Source organism: Crinia signifera, chromosome 3, assembly GCF_055691185.1.
Source record: "Crinia signifera chromosome 3, ASM5569118v1, whole genome shotgun sequence".
Taxonomy (NCBI): Eukaryota; Metazoa; Chordata; class Amphibia; order Anura; family Myobatrachidae; genus Crinia; species Crinia signifera.
Window position 1 is genome coordinate 284,597,337 of NC_139219.1, and position 21,003 is coordinate 284,618,339.

Genomic DNA, 21,003 nt, shown 5'->3' on the forward strand with positions numbered 1-21,003 from the left:
GGGTAAGAAATAGATACAAAAACACTTACCAGCATGACGGATGGCTTGACCCTATTATGCTATCACTGTTTAAGCTTAATTAATCACTGTTGTAGCTGAGTTATAAGCTTCATTTGATGTAAACTCCAATGTAAATGGCTATATTAAGAATTTGCGGTGTATTAAACAAACACACACACAATGCATTTTTCCAAGCAAATTACGTTTTTAAGACATCACATTTTTTCTTTAAACCTGTTCATTGTAGCCACAAAATCTTTTCCCCCCCACTCCTCCCTGCATTTCTCTTGTTCTCTCTGGAGAGAAGCAGAGTTTGCACCCAGGGGAAGCAGGTATTTTTACATTACTATGTGCAAGAATTTATTTTACCTGTGGGAATAGTAATAAAAATAAATAATGTCAGTAAAATAGGTCACTTTCCTCCTGTAAGGCTGGGAAGGAATTCTGCGAGGCTATGACAAATCTGTATCTGACAATTTGATGCAACAGGCTGACACTTTCCTGTCCTCTTGGATCTGTAGAATCTCCCAGGATCCTACTGCTTCCCTGATTCTCCTATGGAAAGTGACAGCTGGAGGCTTCAACCAATGTTCTCTTATAGATGGAAGAAGTGTGACCCTTCTTCAGGCTCCTGGCGGTCTTGTCTTCCCAGAGGAAGTGATAACTCTTGGAAATAATTATTTCATTGGTAAGGAAGTTTATTCTTTAATCCTGTTGGAACCATGTTGTGTAGCAGCTGATACAATTTGCAACATATTTGTAAGCCATCCCACTGAGCCGCTCCACGACAGGGGGGGAGAGAGGAGGAGAGTTGCGGCGGAGGAAGGGGAGGGGATGCGGCCGCCGCTGCCGAGGCCCTCCACGACGGGCAGGGTGTGGGGATAGTGCGAGCACCCCTGCGCTCACCAGACTCCTCGAGGGTTGGGGACGGTGCGGGCGCCGCTGCGTTCACCTGGCTCCAAGGGGGTTGGGGATGGTGCGGGCGCCGCTGTGGCACTACCTCTCAACTCCCAAGTGCCGCCCTCCAGTGGCAAATACCTAAAGCTGCCTAGTGGTGGCGCCGGCCCTGGCATCCCACATTTTCAATGGACTTCTAGAGTGATCCTAAATGTCATACAGTAGAGTTAACATTGGGTGGCACGTCAACTGAGAAATGTTGGCAGTCAGGATACCAGCGCTCAGTATACTGATGCTGGAACTGCTAATACCGGAATATGTGAGGTTAAGGTCAAGCCGGGGTTTGGGTCAAGCTGGTACTGGGATTTAGGGTTAGGAAATAGGAACAGGATGATTGGCGTTATGCTAAGGCAGGGGAAGTAAGGTTTAGGCACTTAAAAGGGGGGGTAGGTTTAGGCGGCGGGGTACGGGAGTCAGGGTTAGACACTAGCGGAGAGGGTTAAGGTTAGGCTGCAGAGGAGAGGGCTTAGGGTTAGGCTACTAGAAGGGAGGGTTAGGGTGAGGGTAAGTATACTTACCTGAACTCTGTAGGGAATACCTCCTTCGGGATGCCGGCATCAGTATTCTGACTGCCGGTCATTCGTATGTATACCCATGACTTTATGGAGGTTACCTAACATGAACACAGCCCTTTACTACCTAGACCATCTGTCCCATACCAGCCTATCAGGATGGGTTCTTGTATTACACTCAGTACTTCCCATCACTTCTGCTGCTAATCATCTATGAGAGGCTTAGGAAGGTAGTGAATGGAAAGCAGATACAAAATGACCAGCTGGTTAGACAAAGATTTCTGGATCTAAAACAACCGTAAAGTAAAGTCCTCTTACACCACACCATTTCAACACCTATTGGTTAACCCTGTGTGGCTGACACGTCGGCCAATCCGACCATTGTGGGTTAATCTTCCTCCAGCATAATATTGCCCATAAATGTACTATATAATTTAATCTTTCAGTCCAGAAACATTTGGTGCCCAATGCTTTGCTGCTGAAATTCAGGGACATCTCATATGAAATTGTAGCACATGGGATTCTAACATACAGTTATATGGTTATATTTTAGGTTTCGTAAATGATTCTGTGAGTAAATGCATTGTGGCCTTACGCCTCGTCGTGTTGGTTAAAGTCACTGACTGCATACCCGAGGGAAGCAGCCCCGAGGCCCCACACTGCTTTGGGAAGGGGAACTGTGTAACCAAGAAAACCCAGGTGAGAGGAACCTTGCATGAATTATGTACATTAAATGCTTGTTTATATCCCAAACAGAAATCCTGTTATATGTGATGGTAATAGTTCTAGAGATCTCTCAGTCAATTAGCGGCATCCCTATTCATTTGAAATCTCCTACCCGCCGCTGGTCTCTCTCCATGTCTGCCAGCAGCGGGGGTGAGTGCTGTGTGGAAGCGGAGTGCAGAGGCAGGATGCTGGTGGTGCAGCGGAGAGGCAGACCCCATACATGATCATGGCCACACTGAACAATTGAGTAAACCCTCTGATCATTTACTCAGTTGTTCTGTGTGTGGCTATGACCAGGAGTGTTCTGGATTTCAAAGGAAATTGGATAGATATCTGATTGGTTCCGATATCTATACATGTGTGGGCACCTTAAAGGTCTGATTCAGGATGGCAGACACATTTCAACTGTTGATATTGTTGCTGATAATAATAGGTGCTGTGCACAACAATGTTCTTGAGCAATTAGGGTACAAGAAAGAGTGTTCATACTGGGTACTAAAGCAACTCACAGAAGTTCACAAAACCAATAGGAAGGGATTGTCTCTCAAGCACATGACACAGTACCGCGAGGAGGGACTGCAGTTCCTGCAGCATATTGTTACAGGCGAGAAAACGTGCGGCATGATGTGACACCAGAGATGAAGCAACCATTCATGACCACCTTCAAAGAAATTCAGAAAAACTCAATCCACACAAAAGGTCATGGTTACCACGTATTGGAACCACAATGTTGAGTTCGTCACCAAGAGGGATAATGTGAATTCTGACTGCTATTATGACATATGATCCAGTTTTTCGAGGCAGTTAGTCAAAAGTGATCTGGTTTGCTGCAAACAGGTGTCATATTGCTCACCCAACCATACTTGTGGGTTGTTATTGTGCTATTATTGGAAGGTACTGGACCATCCTTACTACAATCCTGACCTAAGAGGAGAGATTAAGCAAATTGGAACTATTCACACTAGAGAAGTTTAAGGGGGGACATGCTCAACATGTACAAATATATCAGGGGCCAATATAAGGAACTGTCAAATTCCATTTTTCTGCTAGAAAGGAATCTAGGACGCGAGGGCACGAGTTTGGATTAGAAGAAAAAAGATTTTGTTCATCTAGAAGAAAACATTTCTTTACGGTCAGAAGAGTCAAACTTTGGAACTCTCTTCCTGGAGAAGTGGTGTCGGCAGACACTATAAATGCGTTTAAAATAAGGTTGGATAAACATTTATTGGTTAAAAACATCCACGGGTACAACTAAGAAACATAATCTGTCTTTAAAAATATCAGAACATAATATACAACCAGGGATAGCTATTAAAAAACCCAGGTTGAACTAGATGGACGCAAGTCTTTATTCAGCCTTATCTACTATGTAAGTATGTAATACCATGTAATTTTCATCTCTTTGGACCATTGAAGAAGCACTTGTTGGAAGGTTATTCCCAACCGACATATCGTAGCTTCAGGCTTGACACTGAGTTACGTGATATAAGATTTTTTTTCTCAATAAGAAAGCTCTTTCCTAGAGGTAACAAGGCAAACATCTTGATTTTTGATTGAAAAATGTTTGGAACCACATGTTTGGCACTGTTTTTGGGCATAACATTAATAACAGGTGTCTCTCTAGAAGCACTAGAACAAGGGCCCCTTTAAAATGTTGCTATGGAGCCAACAAAGTTCTTACTACACCCCCTCTTCTCCCACTATCTCCATCAGCATTGGTGAAACCGAGATCACCTCCACCGACCAAACTCACTGCCTCGGTGTCATCATTGACTCCTCCCTCTCTTTCACCCCCCACATTCGTGCTCTCTCACAGTCTTGCCGCTTTCACCTACGCAACATCTCACGCATCAGACCATTCATCTCCACTGACGCGACCAATATTTTCATTCACTCTCTTGTCATCTCCTGCCTTGACTACTGCAACATCCTTCTCTCTGGGCTACCTCTCACCCGCCTCACACCTCTCCAATCCATTCTTAATGCTGCTGCTGCTTCCTCTCCCGCCGCTCTACCTCCGCCTCCCCCCTCTGTCTATCTCTTCACTGGCTCCCCATTCCTTTCCGAGTTCTCTTTAAACTCCTCACCACCACCTACAAGGCTCTCTCCTCCTCCACCGCTCCTTACCTCTCTTCACTGATCTCTATCCACACTCCCTCCCGTCCTCTTCGCTCCATTGCTGACCACCGACTGACCTCTCACCTAATCACCTTCTCCCACTCCCATGTCCAAGACTTCTCTCGCACTGCCCCCCTGCACTGGAACAACCTCACGCCACCCATCAGGCTTTCTGATTCCCTTACCTCCTTCAAGTGCTCCCTCAAAACCCACTTCTTTCGACTAGCCTATCCCTCCTCCTAACCTCTTTTGATCCTCCTATCCTGCCTCCGTTCCCATCCGTTCCTACTTATCCTACCTCTTTACCTCACCTGTGCTCCTGTCCCGTTCTTCCCTTCCTCTACTTCATCTTCAGTCTCCTCAACAATTTCGACACCTACTTCTGAACTGATGCTGATTTTAGGTTTACTAGCTATACCCCTATTTATGAAAGTGGGGGGTGATTGGGGTGCGCTACTTAGTATAGAAACTGTACCTCCCAATATAACATTACAATTTCAAAACAGAATACACATTTCTGAAATAGTGTTCTTGTATTTGAGAATGTTCCCAATGAATAAGCTCAGTCCATCTCTGGGTAAATAGTTATTTTATTGGTGAAGAAACCCGACGCGTTTCGTCTCTAAGACTTCATCAGGGGTAAGAACCAATGGGTGAGCGGATTTTGTGTGGCTGGTCCTATTTGAAGTTTCTGCTGTTCACAGCTGATGCAAATAAAATAAATGTCACCAAGTCCTTCTTGATGGGGCTTAATTAAATGGAAGTTTCTGAGTTGAGAGTCTAGTGTAGGTTCTTACTAAGAACAATATCAGGACACTCTCTCTGCAGTAACCTCCTCGCTCTGCATTCAAATTCTCATTTTGAATGCAGAGCGAGGAGGTTACTGCAGAGAGAGTGTCCTGATATTGTTCTTAGTAAGAACCAACACTAGACTCTCAACTCAGAAACTTCCATTTAATTGAGCCCCATCAAGAAGGACTTGGTGACATTTATTTTATTTGCATCAGCTGTGAACAGCAGAAACTTCAAATAGGACCAGCCACACAAAATCCACTCACCCATTGGTTCTTACCCCTGATGAAGTCTTAGAGACGAAACGCGTCGGGTTTCTTCACCAATAAAATAACTATTTACCCAGAGATGGACTGAGCTTATTCATTGGGAACATTCTCAAATACAAGAACGCTATTTCAGAAATGTGTATTCTGTTTTGAAATTGTAATGTTATATTGGGAGGTACAGTTTCTATACTAAGTAGCGCACCCCAATCACCCCCCACTTTCCTGATTACTACACCGTTCCTCACTAACAGGAGGAATTTTGGTGGTGATGCACACACAACCCAGCGCAACTCAGAGTCAAAAACACTTTCTTCTATACCCCTATTTATGCTGTATTTTATCAACACACCCTGTACGTTACCTTGTAATTTGTTTTTTGTTTGGTATGTACGGCGCTGCGGACACTTTGTGGCGCCTTATAAATAAACGTACTACTACTACCCCTGCCTGCACACATAACTTATCCTTAGCTCTCAGCAGGTTCCATGTTCCATAAGATATGCAAATACATAGTAGAGCAATCACCAGAGTTTTGCACATGTACAGTAGACTCTGGCAATTTGCAATAGTGTACCCGGAACATCCGCAAGTGAGAGATGTACCAGATAGGCGAGTGAAATGAGGCAGGATATGATGTAGGGTGTGTAATCCTATAAAATAAAAGGCTTTTCACCTCTATTCAATTCAAGTGTTGTGCATGCCAGCGGTCACTAGATGGCACCAGATGGAGCAATTCAAGTGTTACTCTGTTAGGGCGCACAGAGAGAGGACATTTAGCGGTAAATTTACTAAAGGTTCTAAAATTGTTGTTACTTATAGCAAACTATCAAATGTCTATCATTTTATAATTTTCTATAATTCAATAGAGAAATGATAATCTGATTGGTTGCTATGGGCAACCTCACCTCTTTTTATTTCTAAAAGCTTTAGTAAATTTACTCATTACTATTATGTTGTTCCATCATTTTGACGGGTCGGTAACTAGTAGGGATGCCAATCCCGGGGCATTTTTTCAATCCCGGGAATCGGGATTGAAAAATGCTCAATCCCGGGATTGGCATGCCTAAAAGAAAATTGTCCCTGTGCCCCACACTGACTGACTTTTGGGGAGCGGCGGAGAGGGGGGCAGGTGGCAGCGGTGCGGAGGCAGGCAGCTGGTATGACACGTGCGGCTGTGGTTAGCCTGGCGGCGAGCATGTTCCGGGGCCAGTGCCACTCTCACTTACTTTTGGGGAGCGGGGGAAGCAGGCGGCATCAGCGCAGAGGCAGGCGCATTGGTGAGGAGACAGACGGCCGGGGGAGGCCCGGCGGCGAGCGGGTTCCGATGCTGGTGGTGCAGGGCTGTGGCCTGCGCAGCGTGACCTTTGACCTAATCAAGCTGGGCAGGCCGCACGCCAGGTCGGGGGCAGCGTCTGAGCGAGTGCTTTAGATTGCGCATGTGCATATAGGACCATTATTCTGATTACGAAATTCGCAGCCTTGCAAGTCCATCAGGCACCGCCCATAGTGCCATGCCCCCCGTGCGTGTGCGACCCCCGCACGCCTGCGAATGGATCATTTTCATTGAATGATTTCTCCAGCGCTCGCAGTTCAGAGACACCTATATGGTGTCTCTAAACTGCGGGCGCCCTGTGCGAGGACAGGGTGGGCAGATGACATCCGGTGACATCCGGTGATGTCAGCTGCCCACCCCCGCGTTCCCATATGCTAATAGGGCTGCCTGTCACCCCCCGCCTCCCGCCCGCTGTGTAGGGTGCGTGCACCCGGTGTACAGAATGTTCGCCATGGGTGCACGCACCCTGCATCCGCACATGCACAGAAATGTACACCAAATGCACACCATCGAATCAATTAGAATAAGGTCCATAGAATTCCACCATTCCCCACATAGCTTGTCTCAGCGATGAAATGCCCCCTCTTTAGCCTTAACCTACCACCTGAGAGGTTTAGGGCAATGGGATATTATAGTTCTCACCTCTTTGGTAGTATTAGTAGTCAAGTTTATGAGCAAGAGACTCCAATACCAGTGATGCATTGGGATATGAGTTGATGGAACTGAAACATAACTTTGATCACTGTTACTGTGCCACGGTACATATGGCCTGAACACTGTACAATTGATGTCTGACAGGGAGAATAATTCACAGCTTAATATCAGATATCAGGATGAATCACATAGAGCGGTGTTTGGCAGAATGAATGATGTGCTGTACAGTATGGACTAATATACTTCATACCGGATGACTATTGAGATATTAACCCTAGAACACATACAGGGGTAATAAAATACCCCAAAGACACTTGAAATTACTGCCTGCCAATATTATGTATGTGTTCTAGGGTTAAGAAAATAAGCACATACTCCACTGTATGTTGAGTATTAAGGTGCCCACACACTAGACAAAAGATTTCAGGCAAGCGCACATCTTTACCAAAGATTTTTCTTAAGATCCCGTGTGCGTTCCTATGTATCTTTTGTTAAATCTTCTGATCTATCATGCAGCACGTAAGATCAGAAGATTTAGCAAAAGATCCACGGGAGTGCGCATCGGACCAAAATCGGCCGATGATCGGTAAACATCGGTCGATATATCGGCTGATTTATCGGAAATCGGCCAATCGGCCCAAAAATCGTTCTAGTGTGTGGGCACCTTTACACCGTGTGCCACTGGTTCATTAAGCCGGTATATATATCCAATCTTGAGCTGCTATAAGTATGGACCTTTGATAAAGCTGCTAGGAGTATGCAGCAAAACACATAAGGGCCCCACCTATTGCACATTCTTTTGGAAATCTGGGTCAACTTACTTCAGCCTGAACTAGCCTTGGACCTGTCCTCCTTTGCCATCTTGGAAACAGTTTATTGGACGTTCGTGCCTATTACCAGGAACATTGTGGCTACCAACAAAATTCCCTCCAGAAAAAATCAGCAAGCACGGGACTGCAGAGCATTAACCAGACTACGAACCGGAGACCAAGCCAGCTGGTCACTATCACTTCTACAGAGTACTGATAAAATCTCAGGGAGCATCTGAGCGACTGCACTGAATTATCTGACTGGGCCATTCTGAATCTTGGGCAGATTCAGATGGCTGTTGCACACATGTAAATCACTGTGTGGGCTACACCCACAGCGATTTACATGTGTTTTCAGGCATTTTCTGAGGGATTTAGTAAAAATCCCTCAGAAAATGTCTGAAAAGTCACCCCTTGTGTACGGTCCTTATTAGAAGACATAGGGGGGTATTTAATCCCGGGCAAATCCCGTAGCAACATCCCATGTGAACCAGAACTTATATCTGGGAGGTATGAAGTGATTGCCAATTTATAGCCATTTGTGGGTGGGAAGGTGGTATGACCTCCCATTTCCCAAAACAGAGGCATGTCATCACAATTTTGGGAAAGATCCGAGGCCAGATCGGAAGACAAAACTTTTCTGGCCTCAATTTTGGAGTTACAGTGGCCAGTTTAAGTGACCACATGGGTCACTCAGCCAATCTGGTGATCCAATTGCAGCAGTGCATCACAGATGCCTGCATGAGGTGTCTACTTATACCAGACACCTCCTGCTCTGTTACCATGGGCCTTATTCTGATCGGTGCGGCTCGATCAGAAATATGCGGCCATGTCCGTGCAGGCGAATCCCCGCCTTCCATACGGATCGCCACCTCCGTCCGTACGTGGATATGTGGCGATCCGCATGAAATTGGACGGGGATACGCCTCCTCCGTCTTGGGAGCTGCCCCTGCATTCGATGGTCGCCGAACATCGAATGCAGGGCCGCACGCTCCACCAGGTCCCGCCACACAAGACCACACGGACACTTGTCCGTGTGAAATCATGTATGGGGGCGGGCAGCTGACATCCGGCGATGTCAGATGCCCGCCCCCTACACACGCGTCACGGCCTCATTACCATGCATACGCCCCGCGTTTGCATGGGAACGCCCATGAAACGTGGGGCGTATGCATAGGGTAATGAGGCTAAGTAGCCCCTCACGCCCCTCTACGCCCCCTGTGCGGCGTATACAGAATACGTGCGGCGTATTCGCCTGCACATGCGCAGACTGACCTCTGCACATGCGCAGACGATCAACATCGGCGGGACGTCCGCATGCGGTAAAATCCGCACCGATCAGAATAAGGGCCCATATCTCATACCTCCCAACAGTCCCTATTTTAGCGGGACAGTCCCGATTATTAGGGCCTGTCCCGCTGTCCCACCCGCGGGCGGCAGTGTCCTGCGGTGAGGGGGGCTGTTGGGAGTCCCCCCTGTCGGCTGCTAAGCAGCGGTGAATAAATGCTGTGCGCATGCGCACAGCGTCTATTCCCGCAGGCTGGGGGCATGGCTAGAGGCTCACAGAGCCTCTGGGTCATGCCCCCATAGCGGCAAAATGGGGGCGTGGCCTCGCGGGAGAGCTGCGAGTATAGGCCATGCCCCCGAAATTAGGCCACGCCCCCCACCAGTGTCCCGGGTCGAGCGGCATGCAAGTTGGGAGGTATGTATCTGCAGTGGTGGCTCCTGCCTTTAGACTTAAGGGGGGCTGCAATTTCCTGTGTACTGCTCGTTGCAAACAGTCATTAATTATTTGATTTGTGCTATACTAGTGTTTGTGTGCATTTGCTGTAAACACATGATGTACTCATATGCACACAAACACAGTTGCAGAGCAAAATACACACTTTTAATAACTTTAATATTAATTAAAGTACACAAACTCATACTCTTAATAAAGATCTACACACAAATATTATTCAAATAAAATAAACTTCCATGCACCTCTCTGGTGCTATGCTTACCTTCCTTCAGCTGCATCACACTGAGTGACTCACTGAAGTCTGGGCATGCTCACTGCAGAGAATTGCTTCTGGGCTGCACAGACAGCAGCCCATAGAAGCACTGTAGCTCTGGTGATTTGCACAGAATGGCTTCCTGTTGGAAGCTATTGGTGTCATTGCTCCATGTACTGACAGCCCAAGAGGGGGAGGAGTTTCCAGCTCTGTGTATGATGAGCAGTAGCAGCTTCCAATAGGAATCTACTACATGCTGCCCACAGGGTTGGGCTGTTGCTGTGTCTGCCCTGCTGCTTCATGGAGCCTGGTGAGAGGAGATTACCAGCGTGTCAGACACAGACAGCCAGAACCATTGCTCCGGATGTAGGGGAGGGTGCTCTGGTGCTGTCTGTCATACCCTCCAACATGACCCATTGCATTCGGTACACAATGCTCTGCTCCTGGACTTCCCTCTTAATGTATGATTGTCATTACCTGTGGGGAGCTAGGTAAAGGTGTTTCACACAGGTGATGGCAATCATACATTACCAGGGAAGTCCAGAAGCAGAGCATTGTGTAAAGAATGCAATGGGTCATATTGGAGGGTATGCGTCTGTGTCTCTGGTGTTGTGATTTTAACTAGCAGGAGCCGCCACTGCATATCTGTGCACAGTGGCGTAACTATATATTTTGCTCCCCCCTGCCAAAAAGTTTGTGGCGCCCCCTGGGCTCCTCTCCAGCGTGTTTCCCCAGCGGAGAAGCTGAAACAGTAGAGAGGCAGAGAGACCAGCAGACATATCTGCTTCCCTTGGCTCAGACGCGGGAGAGGCCGCCCTAGCACGCCCATTCGCACACCCATCCTTTACATAGTAGCCAATAGCCAGCTCTGTGTACGGGATGCAGTTAAAATCCCGGCGGTCGGGATCCCGGCATTCAGAATCCCGACCGCCGAAATTCCGACACATTCTCCTTCCGTGGGTGTCCACGACACCCCTGGAGGGAGAATAAATTAGTGTGCCGAGCGTAGCGAGGCACCGGGCCCGCTGCGTGGCAAGCGCAGCGAGCCCGCAAGGGGGGGGGGGGGCGATCCACGTCCCCCCCTTGTCGGGATTTTGGCTGTCGGGATTCCGGCGGCGGGATTCTGAACGCCGGGATCCCGACCGCCGGGATTCAGTACTGAATCCCTGTGTACAGTCAATTAAATCAGTGGGTGGATTTGTCGTCTCTGTCATGGCTGACTCCCCTCCGGTGCTCAGCCAGCAGGCAGCAGCATGTCAGTGCGTTGAGCGGGTGCTGGCGCCCACACAGACCCCGCTGCCTCTTGCTCCCCCAAGCGGCTGCTGGGGCTGCCTTACAGTAGTTACGCCACTGTCTGTGCATCCAAGTGAGCAGCAGTAATACATAATCCACCCACACCTGATCAGGCCCATTGCATACTTGCCTACCTGACCCTCTCCATGCGGGAGAAAATTCTCTGTTCCTGGACTTCCCTGGTAATGTAGGATTGCCATCATCTGTGGTGAAACACCTTTACCTAGCTCCCCACAGGTGATGGCAATCATACATTACCAGGGAAGCCCAGGAGCAGAGCATTTTCTCCCTAATGGAGAGGGTCAGGCAGGGTGTATGGCACATTGTTTGTGTTAAGATACTTCTGTAGGTTAATCCTGAAAGCTGTTAATAAATTACACAGATTTAACATGATAGTGATAATGGGTGATAATCTAGTCATCATCGATACAACAAGCGCCTGCTGGTTGCAGTTCATTCTGCGCTATTAGGAATATTGATATTTCTAATTAAGCATACAGATGGGGCAGGTCCCATCTTTGCAGGGGATGGCGATGGCGACGCCAGCCGCCATCCCCCGCCAGCGCCATCTCTATAGCGAGAAGGGGACGCGCACGTCTCCTTCCGACGGCGCATCCCCCGGGTCACCGCCGGCTTGTTGGCGGTGACCTGGGGTCCCCACCGCCTGCCCGCAACCCCCCCCCCCCCTAACCCTGTCCGTCTCCCTGAAGCGGAGACGGACAGGGTTCCCGTCGCCCCGCCGACGGAGATTGAGATTGCGTCTCAGTCAGATGGTGAGGCAGGCTGCTGGCGGATCGCCAGCGCTGACGTTGGGGCGATTCGCCAGCAAAGAAGAGGCCTGCCCCATCTGTATCTCCTAACATGACCCTCTCCAGGAGGGACACAATGCTCTGCTACTGGACTTTCTTCTTAATGCATGATTACCTTCATCTGTGTTGAACAGGTTTACTAATAAGAAAGGTGCTTCACCACAGGTGATGGCAATCATATATTAAGTGGAAAGTGCAGGAACAGAGCAATGTGTCCCTCCAGGAGAGGGTCATGTTGGGAGGTATGATTAAGGGCTGTTACCTCACAATAATACCTTCTGTGGGAATCTGCAATAAACATACCAAATAAAATAAATAAACGATTAGAGTAGCACATACAATTTCCAAGTTAAGCATTACTGCACTGACCTAATATTGCTGTGTATTATCTTATTAATAAATATCAGCAGTTACAGCAGGGTTGCCGACTTTTAAAAGTCCCTCTCCGGGAGAATCCCGGAGAGGAGACTTTCAGCAGGAGTTCGGGGGTCGGGGCTTAAACGTGACGTCATTAAGGCCCACCCCCATGAAGGAACGTTACTCAATTTGCCTATCTCGGTGGAGGGGGCGGGGCTAAATGACGCTTTAGCCCCACCCTGTCCCCGAGATCAGTGCAGATAAGGTTATGTATGCCACGGTCAGGGGGGGGGGGGGAGCGGGGGGCCCCAGAATCCGGGAGGGTTGCCCACCTTTCCGGGGGGCCGGGAGGGTGACCTGATTTTCGGGACCCTCCCGGCCATTCCGGGAGGGTTGGCAACCCTGAGTTACAGATTCCCTGTCTCTATTACACATGATAATAACCAAATAACCATTAGAGAGCTGGGGACTGATGGCTCTCACACTGAATTTCTTCCCCTCAGCCCACGACTGCTATGTGACATACTAGTCACGCTGGCTTTTTAGACAGGAGAAAGCATGGGGGATTATTCTCAGTGTAGTATAATCATTCTATAATCTTATCTGTAACACAGCACCCAAAGCTGCTCAGCACCATTATCCTATATCATCTCATTGCCTGTGGGCCTGGGTCTTGTCTAATCGCTACCATCAGCAAGGGATTGCTGTGATGTGCGACTGCAGCGGAGCAGTGGAACATATGCCTGGTGCTTTGTCTCTGCATGCAGTGATAGGAAGAGGAGTTTGCTCTATCATATGCACATAGGGCCTGATTCAGAGATTGACTGAAAATACAGTTGGGCATGTAAGCAGTATTGTATTTCTGTCTGATCTCCAGGAGGGACACGCATCAGATGTCTCAGTAGAAGAGACGCCCCCTGCATGTAGCTGCGATCAGAGCACTGCGACCAACGTAGGTCCAGCTTACCCACACCGCATATCCCTGTCGCCCCACAGCAACCCCTTCAGTATAATCTAGTCTCCCGGTATACGGCGGCCACATAACCGTGTTACACACTTGTACTCGGCATACAATATTATTAACACACTTAGGGTGAGATTAAACTTGGTTTTCTAAGCATCTTAATAAGCCATACTGTATACTGCCGCCTGCCGGGTGAGCGAATGCCCCACAGTGCGAATGGATGTTTATGTTTAACATAAACATCCATTTACAGCCGAGGAGAACGGGGCAAAAAACATTCGTTGGTCGACGACCTTCAAATGATTTTTCCCCTGTTCGCAAATACAGTATAAGTCATTGTTGAATGTCCTATATTTGCGACTCCGAGAACCGGGCAGGCGGGTGACATCCTGTGACCTCAGCCACCTGCCCCCCAGCAGGCATCGGCCCGCCCGCGTACACATGGGAACGCCCAGTGTTTTCATGAGGACGCCCATAAAACGATGGCCATTCCCATACGCCATTCCCCTGATCACCTCCAGCGATCTGTGCGAACGCCTCGGGGACTGGGCAAGTCGCTGAAGACATCCCCACAGTGGCCCTGCACATGTGTTAGCATATACACATGTGCAGAGCAAAAACATGTGTCTCCGGAGCGAATAAGCCAGGGACTGATCGGATATATAAACAAGGCCCTTAGTGCAGACCTCCCAACTGTCCTGTTTACAGCGGGACAGTTCCGCTATTTGGAGACTGCCCCGCTGTCCCTCCTGCGGGTGACAATGTCCAGCGGGGGGGGGAGGGTAGTTGGGGGAGCAGGAGATCTCTTCAGTGCAAGGCGGGAGCTGTGGGCTGTCCAGCTGCTAGGGGAGCGCTGGGCATGCCCCCAAAATTACACAAACGGGGGTTGTGATGCTAGGCTGCACACTCTACCCAAGGACACACCCATTCACATGTAGCCCCACCCCCTTCAGTGCAGAAGGTCCTTATTTGATATTAAGAAAAACATGAAACAAGTGGCGGTAGGAATAAATGTTAGAAATTTAATTATAAAACTATGAATTGGATCATTAAAATACACACACTGATAAAATAATTTGAATAAACAAATTTATTAACAGACCAACAATTATAAGTCACCATAGGGTCCCGTCCCTATCATGCCCCCATTGGAATAGCTGAGTAGGTATTAGGGAGAAAATTGCACTAGGTTCAAACATGGGGGCTCCCCCTGAAACTGAAGTTACCAGATAACTGCTAGATGCGTTTGATCCAAAAAGGAAAGCATTGCAGCATGTATCCTCAGACTGGTGCTGTGAAAGGTGCCAGGGCAAGGCGATAATTGTAATCTGGTATTGGTAGATGAAAGGCTGGCTTGTTCAGGTTAGCAGCAAATGGTGACGATGTTGGTGGTCTGGTCTGTGGTTGCCGATGTTGGACCAATGTTTGACATATGCGCAGCCGCATTTGCAGACTCCGGGTGCGTGCAGCCATGGCAAGCAGACTGTTCGCTGGGTGCACACACCCAACATTGCGGCAGGGGTGGTATGGTGTGGTGTGGTGGCGTATAGTCATGCCCCTGGGAGCGCCCAGTGTTTCATGGGTTTTCCCATAGAAATCGCCCAGTGACGTGGGCAGGCACCTGACATCACCGGATGTCAGCTGCCCACCCATTTCCTTCCGAATGCCCACACACATCTAAAGTTACTTCAGAATAACCTTAGATGTGCGTGTGCCTTCTACATCCTTTGATAGTCGGCGACTATCACATGATGTGGGTGTTCCCCCACAGCCTGCGAATGGATGTTTATGTAAAACAGGATTTGCAGCCTTGTGAATCAACCAGAATAAGGTCCCTAGTTCAGTAGTATACTTACCAAGAAGAAAGGCTAATTCATTTACAATTGCTATTTTCTTTATAGTTGTTTATAACTGAAACTATTTATTGAATATAACTCTCCATGAAACATGTTTGTATTAATTTCCAAACCTTACATTTTAGGCCCTACAGGTAGGCATTTACGCAATAACTGCCAGGTGGCTGCTAAATATAAGGCGGCACTGAGATTTAGGGCAAAACCAGGGCATACTTGCCTACCTGACCCTCTCCATGAGGGAGACAATGCTCTGTTCCTGGACTTCCCTGTAATGTATGATTGCCAGCACCTGTGGGGAGCTAGGTAATTGCTAAGAAAGGTGTTTCACCACAGGTGATGGCAATCATACATTACCAGGGAAGGCCAGGAACAGAGCGTTGTCTCCCTCATGGAGAGGGTCAGGTAGGCAAGTATGAACCAGGGTGATTTTACTCCAAAAATAATTGTTGCATTAAATCTAGCAGCTATCACCCGAATTATGCAGGTGGTGCCCTCTAATCTGGTGATTTGTACTCTGCCTGCACCTACATACCTCCCAACATGACCCTTTCCAGGCGGGACAGAATGCTCTATTTCTGGACTTCTGCTTAATTAATGATGATGAATGATTGCCATCACCTGTTTTAAACAGGTTAATGGAAAATAAAGGCGTTTCAACAGAGGTGATGGTAGTCATAAATGAAGAGGAAAGTCCAGAAACAGAGCATTGTGTCCCTCCATGAGAGGGTCATGTTGGGAGGTATGAATGCACCTACCTTGCACAGGATGTATCATGCTGCCTCTATGTGATATGGTGCTGGTTTGCCTGCATACATGTTGCTTTCCTTTGTTCTAAGATCCTGTGCTAGCACAGAGCTCCTACGCTGGTGTGGCTTTACTAGGAATAGCCATGACTTTATGTCCACATTAAAATGACTCTTATGATTTATTCCTTCTTTAGTTTCTAATTCACTCCTGCCAGTGCCATTTAATTTGCTGCTCTCCAGCTGTAGATTGGTGAAAGGAAGCATTAACTCTTTGTTGCACCCTGGCTCTATGAATCATGAAATGACATCGCTGACAATTGTGCCCTACAGGAAGATTAATGGAACTGCTTATCCAGAATGCAGCTCACACACTCGCACACGGCTTTTGCAGTGGCTCTAATAAGATTAAAGCAACTTTTTATTAACAAGCCGTCCTTGTTATCATGTGAAAGGTTTATTTATCACCCTGGGGTATTAAATCGCTTTTGTTATAGATATTGGGAACGCGTCTGAGAAAATGAAATTTTACTTGTAATGCTTCTGTGTGCCGATACAAAAGACTATGGAGTATACTTGCCAAATAATAATGTTATGTGCCTAGTGGGAAATAAGCACATGCACTGCAATGTGTTCATCTCTAGTTCTCAGCATAATTGTACTCGCTCCATGTTCCCTTCTTTGTAATGCTTAATATCGCATTAGAACAGACTGTCCTTCATTCTCTGTCTTGTGATTTGTAGGGCAGGGATGGGGAACCTTCGGCCCCCCAGCATGAACCTACTACAGCTTTGCTATTTGGCCATACTAAAACTGTTTCAGGGCATGCTGGGATGTGTAGTTCAACAACAGCTGGAGGGCCGAAGGTTCCCCATCCCTGGTGTAGGGGCTCCATTTCCATGTATGTAACCATGATACCATGTATCCATGCTGCTGTTATTGATGCCATTGTCTCACAGATGTACAATGTTTATTAATAGCATTGTAAAACCTGCAGCGTGAGCAGTGTTGATATGGTAATGATTTATGGTAACGATAGTATTATTTCATTTCTTGGAAATTTTCCACCCAACATTATATTGTTCCAAGTTGGAATGATTAACATGGTCACAGAATGATTAGAAGAACAAAAAGAAGATTTGAATAATTCAAAGATGATATAAATTGTAAATATCTTTGTGTTATTCTACTTGTTTTTAATAGTAAAAACTCTGGAGTGTACTGAAGTATTACACATTATCAGGGCCGGATTAGGCCTTCGGGGGGTCTCAACGCTGCATCTGATTACAAATCCCTCCCATGATGAGGCCACTGCTGCTGTTTTCCTCCATGGGCATGAGAAGCATATGATGAGCTCCACCAAACAGAGCTCAGCACAAGCCTTTCAACCCATGACCTCGTACAAAGTCTCATGGGACTTAGTCAACTCCCAGTAATGCACTGCACACTTGTGCAGTCAGTGTGTCTTGGCTCTCGATGCTCAACATCATTAATCACTGTCACATTGGCAGATAGGCGAAGCTGCAGCACTACCCCACTGCCATGCACAAAACCTTTAGCTAAAAAAAAACCAAGCCCAGCCCTTAATCCGGCCCTGCACATTATCCAACTATTGGGCCCATCAGACAATCATCCGCTAATAATTTGATAGTGGCACGTGCCTCCCGTGTCTACCCAACCATACGTCACTGGAGCGATACCATTATAAGTTATCCCTGCATGCATCCCCACTGTCCGAAAACATACTTGTAGTTAGTTTGCTTCCAACAAACAGACAAAAGTGTGGGTATGTGTATTTGTATGGTACAGTATTAAGACTCTTAGGGAGATCTATCAAGCTTTGGAGAGAGATAAAGTCCACAGAAGCCAATCAGCTTCTACCAGATAGTATTGGTGAAATTTAGTAGGATGAGAGATTCAGAAAGTGAGAGATTTGGTAAGAATTCTCCAGGTTTTTTAAAGCGGCAATCATTTACACTGCAAAACCAGTTTGATTGCCGCTAAATCTCTCACTTTCTGAATCTCTCATCCTATTAAATCTCACCCTTTGGGCAGTATTCAATGCTCCCGATTCACTGGGGGGGGGGGGGTTTTCGGTGAATCGGGCTGTTTTCACTCTCTGCGGTGAATCTTTTTCACGGAAAATCTGATTCACCCTATTCAATGTTCACCAAAAGCGGCCAGTTCTCTGTTACATGCTCGCTGCAAGTCGCTGGTGTATTTCAATGGGGTTTTCACTGTGATTCACCGAGAGTATATTCAATGCTAGGATGGAAAACTGCTTTCACCATTATTTTCGCCATGATTCACTGTTTTGCATTCGACATCTTTTTAAGGTGAACTGGATTGTGTACTTTTAAAATAAAGGGTTTGGGGGTTTTTTGGTGTAAAAAAATCAGTCATTTTATTATGTGAATAGGCATACTATTTGCATTCATATATATTTAAGGCATTGAATAGGGTGAGAGGGAGGGCTGGCAGCGAATGCTCCAGCCACGAAGAACCCTGCGAATGTGCAGCGAATCCTAAACAGGAGTCGCTGCACATAACGATAATGCGCATTGAATACCTGCCTTTCTGTCAATCCCAAAAACACTCCAATCTGAGTGATTCTGGGATTGGTGTACACCAGTATCTCAGTGTGTACTTTCTTCCAATCTCCTTAATGGGATCAGGAGGTAAAGAATGAGATAACGTATATGCAGAATATCGTCTCCCGGTCTGATCATTGAGTGTTTGAAGCTGTTTAATGGCTAACACTCCTGCATATACACTATCCAATGTTTGGCTGATCGGCCCAATAATTTGTTATTGTGTACCCAGCATTTCAAAACCTGTGCTAGATAAATGACAACAGTTAATCGGTTGCTTTGGGCATCTTTCCCACGTTATATCTCTCCAAGGCTTGATACATCTCCCCCTCTATACTCCAATGTGACAGGGACAGGCCACCAAGACTTGCTGGCATGAGTATATAGGGGGAAAGCCCAAAAACTGGTCACGGTCATGCCCACTCATTCAAAAAGAAATTCAAAATAAGTTATTATAGATGTCAGGGACCCCAAGTTCCACTGCCTCCATGGTTGGACTGGGCCCCTGCTGTAAGCCCCCACCTATATGTACAGCAGATATATATTTACTTACACACAAATATAGCTGACAGTTTCATAAAAATCTGATATTTCTGCACCCAGAATAATGGTGTACATAGTTTATTTCTACGTCTGTACTTTCCTCTTCTGTGGACAACCAATCTACACTTTCTGTCTTTTAGTGGACAATATCATTTTTTTAAATTTTATTATGAGTATTATTTTTTGCTATTTATTTATTTAGTTGAGATTTGGGGAGGATTCTTTTTCTTCGCCATCTGTTTTCCAGTTTCTCTCTTTGTTAACCTGAGTAGTATTTTACTGATTGTATTACTTTCCAGGTATTTCTTTAACCGCCCTCCTCAGTGTTTTAACAACATGGCCAATTGGTCCCACGTGTTTTTGTTTAGGAGTACTGTCCAAACCATTCTATATATAGTGTACATCAAAGCTGCACTACCAGCTAGGAAAACATATTTCCCTCTAGTGGAGCCTTGAGGACACTACATCTGTTTTTCCTTCAGTTTATAAATGTTCATAACTACCTTTAAATTGAAACTGGGAGAGCAGGGGCGTAGCTAAGGGTTCATGGGCCCTGGTGCGAAAGGTAAGCTTGGGCCCCCCCTACATACAACAAAATTAAAATCTTGGTCTGTTTATATTTGAGAAAAACAAAACATAAAAAGCAGTAATTATTTCTGCAATGTATTGCATGTATTGTGGAATAAATCAGTGTGTCTACACATTAATAAAAATAAATGTGCGTGAAAAAGAGGAATTAGGATAACTAAATCCCCCTCCGACTAATAGGCTGCTGCACCACCCATCCCCCGTGTCCATGCCCCACACCCTCTCCTTCTCCCCAGCTCTATGCTCCATGCCACCTCCCTCAAACTTTCCCTGTCCCTGGCTCTCCGCTCCAACTCTCTGTCCCCCCTTCAGCTGTTTAAGCAGTACTTATAGTTTCCTTGCGCTGTCGTCCGGGAGTCCAGGCACCATGATGGGGCTTCCGCTGCTTCTCTTGTATTTCCACCTCCATGTGCCGGCGACAGGGCGGGGGCTGAACAGCGCGAAGCACCAGAGCCCAAAGAGCTCCTTAGCCTCTTTGTTCCTGCAGCTTCCCAGCAGCGCAGCGAGAGAGGTGGGTGGGCGGCATATGCCTGATAAGTGCGTGGATGCACTGAATTCCTGCGCCGCTGTGTACCACAAACCATGGAGGAAACAGGACGGCCGGACAGTGGTGGGGGTTGGGCCCCCCTGGCTCAGGGGCCCGGTCGCATCTGCGACCGCTGCGACCCCTGTAGCTACGCCACTGTGGGAGAGATTGGGGAAGGGTGTACAGGAGAACCAATAACATAACACAATGTTAACTATGGCGGTTATTCTAATGCAATCAGTCCCCCGCGCCTTTGCACAGGGGACAGATTGTTTGCGGCTGCACCTGCACATAGGTTTTTATACGCATGTGTAGCCACTGTGTTCGAGCGCCCATAGCGCTCGCACACAGAAGTCCCGGCGTGGGGCGGCAGGTCGGGGAATTTGCCTATGAGAACACCCAGCATTTCATGGGAGTTCCCATGAGAATGCTGTGCGCTTCCATGGCAATTCCCCGATGATACGGGTGTGGGGGGAGCAGGCAGCTGATGTCACTTAAAAAGTACAATGTTTAACAAGCGCTAAGGAAGAGGGGGTGGGTGGGTACCGTAGATATAGAGTGGAGAAAAT

At 47.2% G+C, this 21,003-nt stretch overlaps 1 protein-coding gene across 1 annotated transcript in view; it reads left to right on the plus strand.

Moving 5' to 3' along the window:
• The window catches only part of DNER (delta/notch like EGF repeat containing), a 205,953-nt gene that overhangs the window by 131,238 nt on the left and 53,712 nt on the right, over positions 1–21,003 (plus strand). Inside the window, exons 4-5 of the mRNA XM_083178342.1 lie at positions 522–688; positions 2,023–2,168. Of these exons, the coding sequence (XP_083034468.1) occupies positions 522–688; positions 2,023–2,168 (313 nt within the window). The remainder of the gene's footprint in view (positions 1–521; positions 689–2,022; positions 2,169–21,003) is intronic.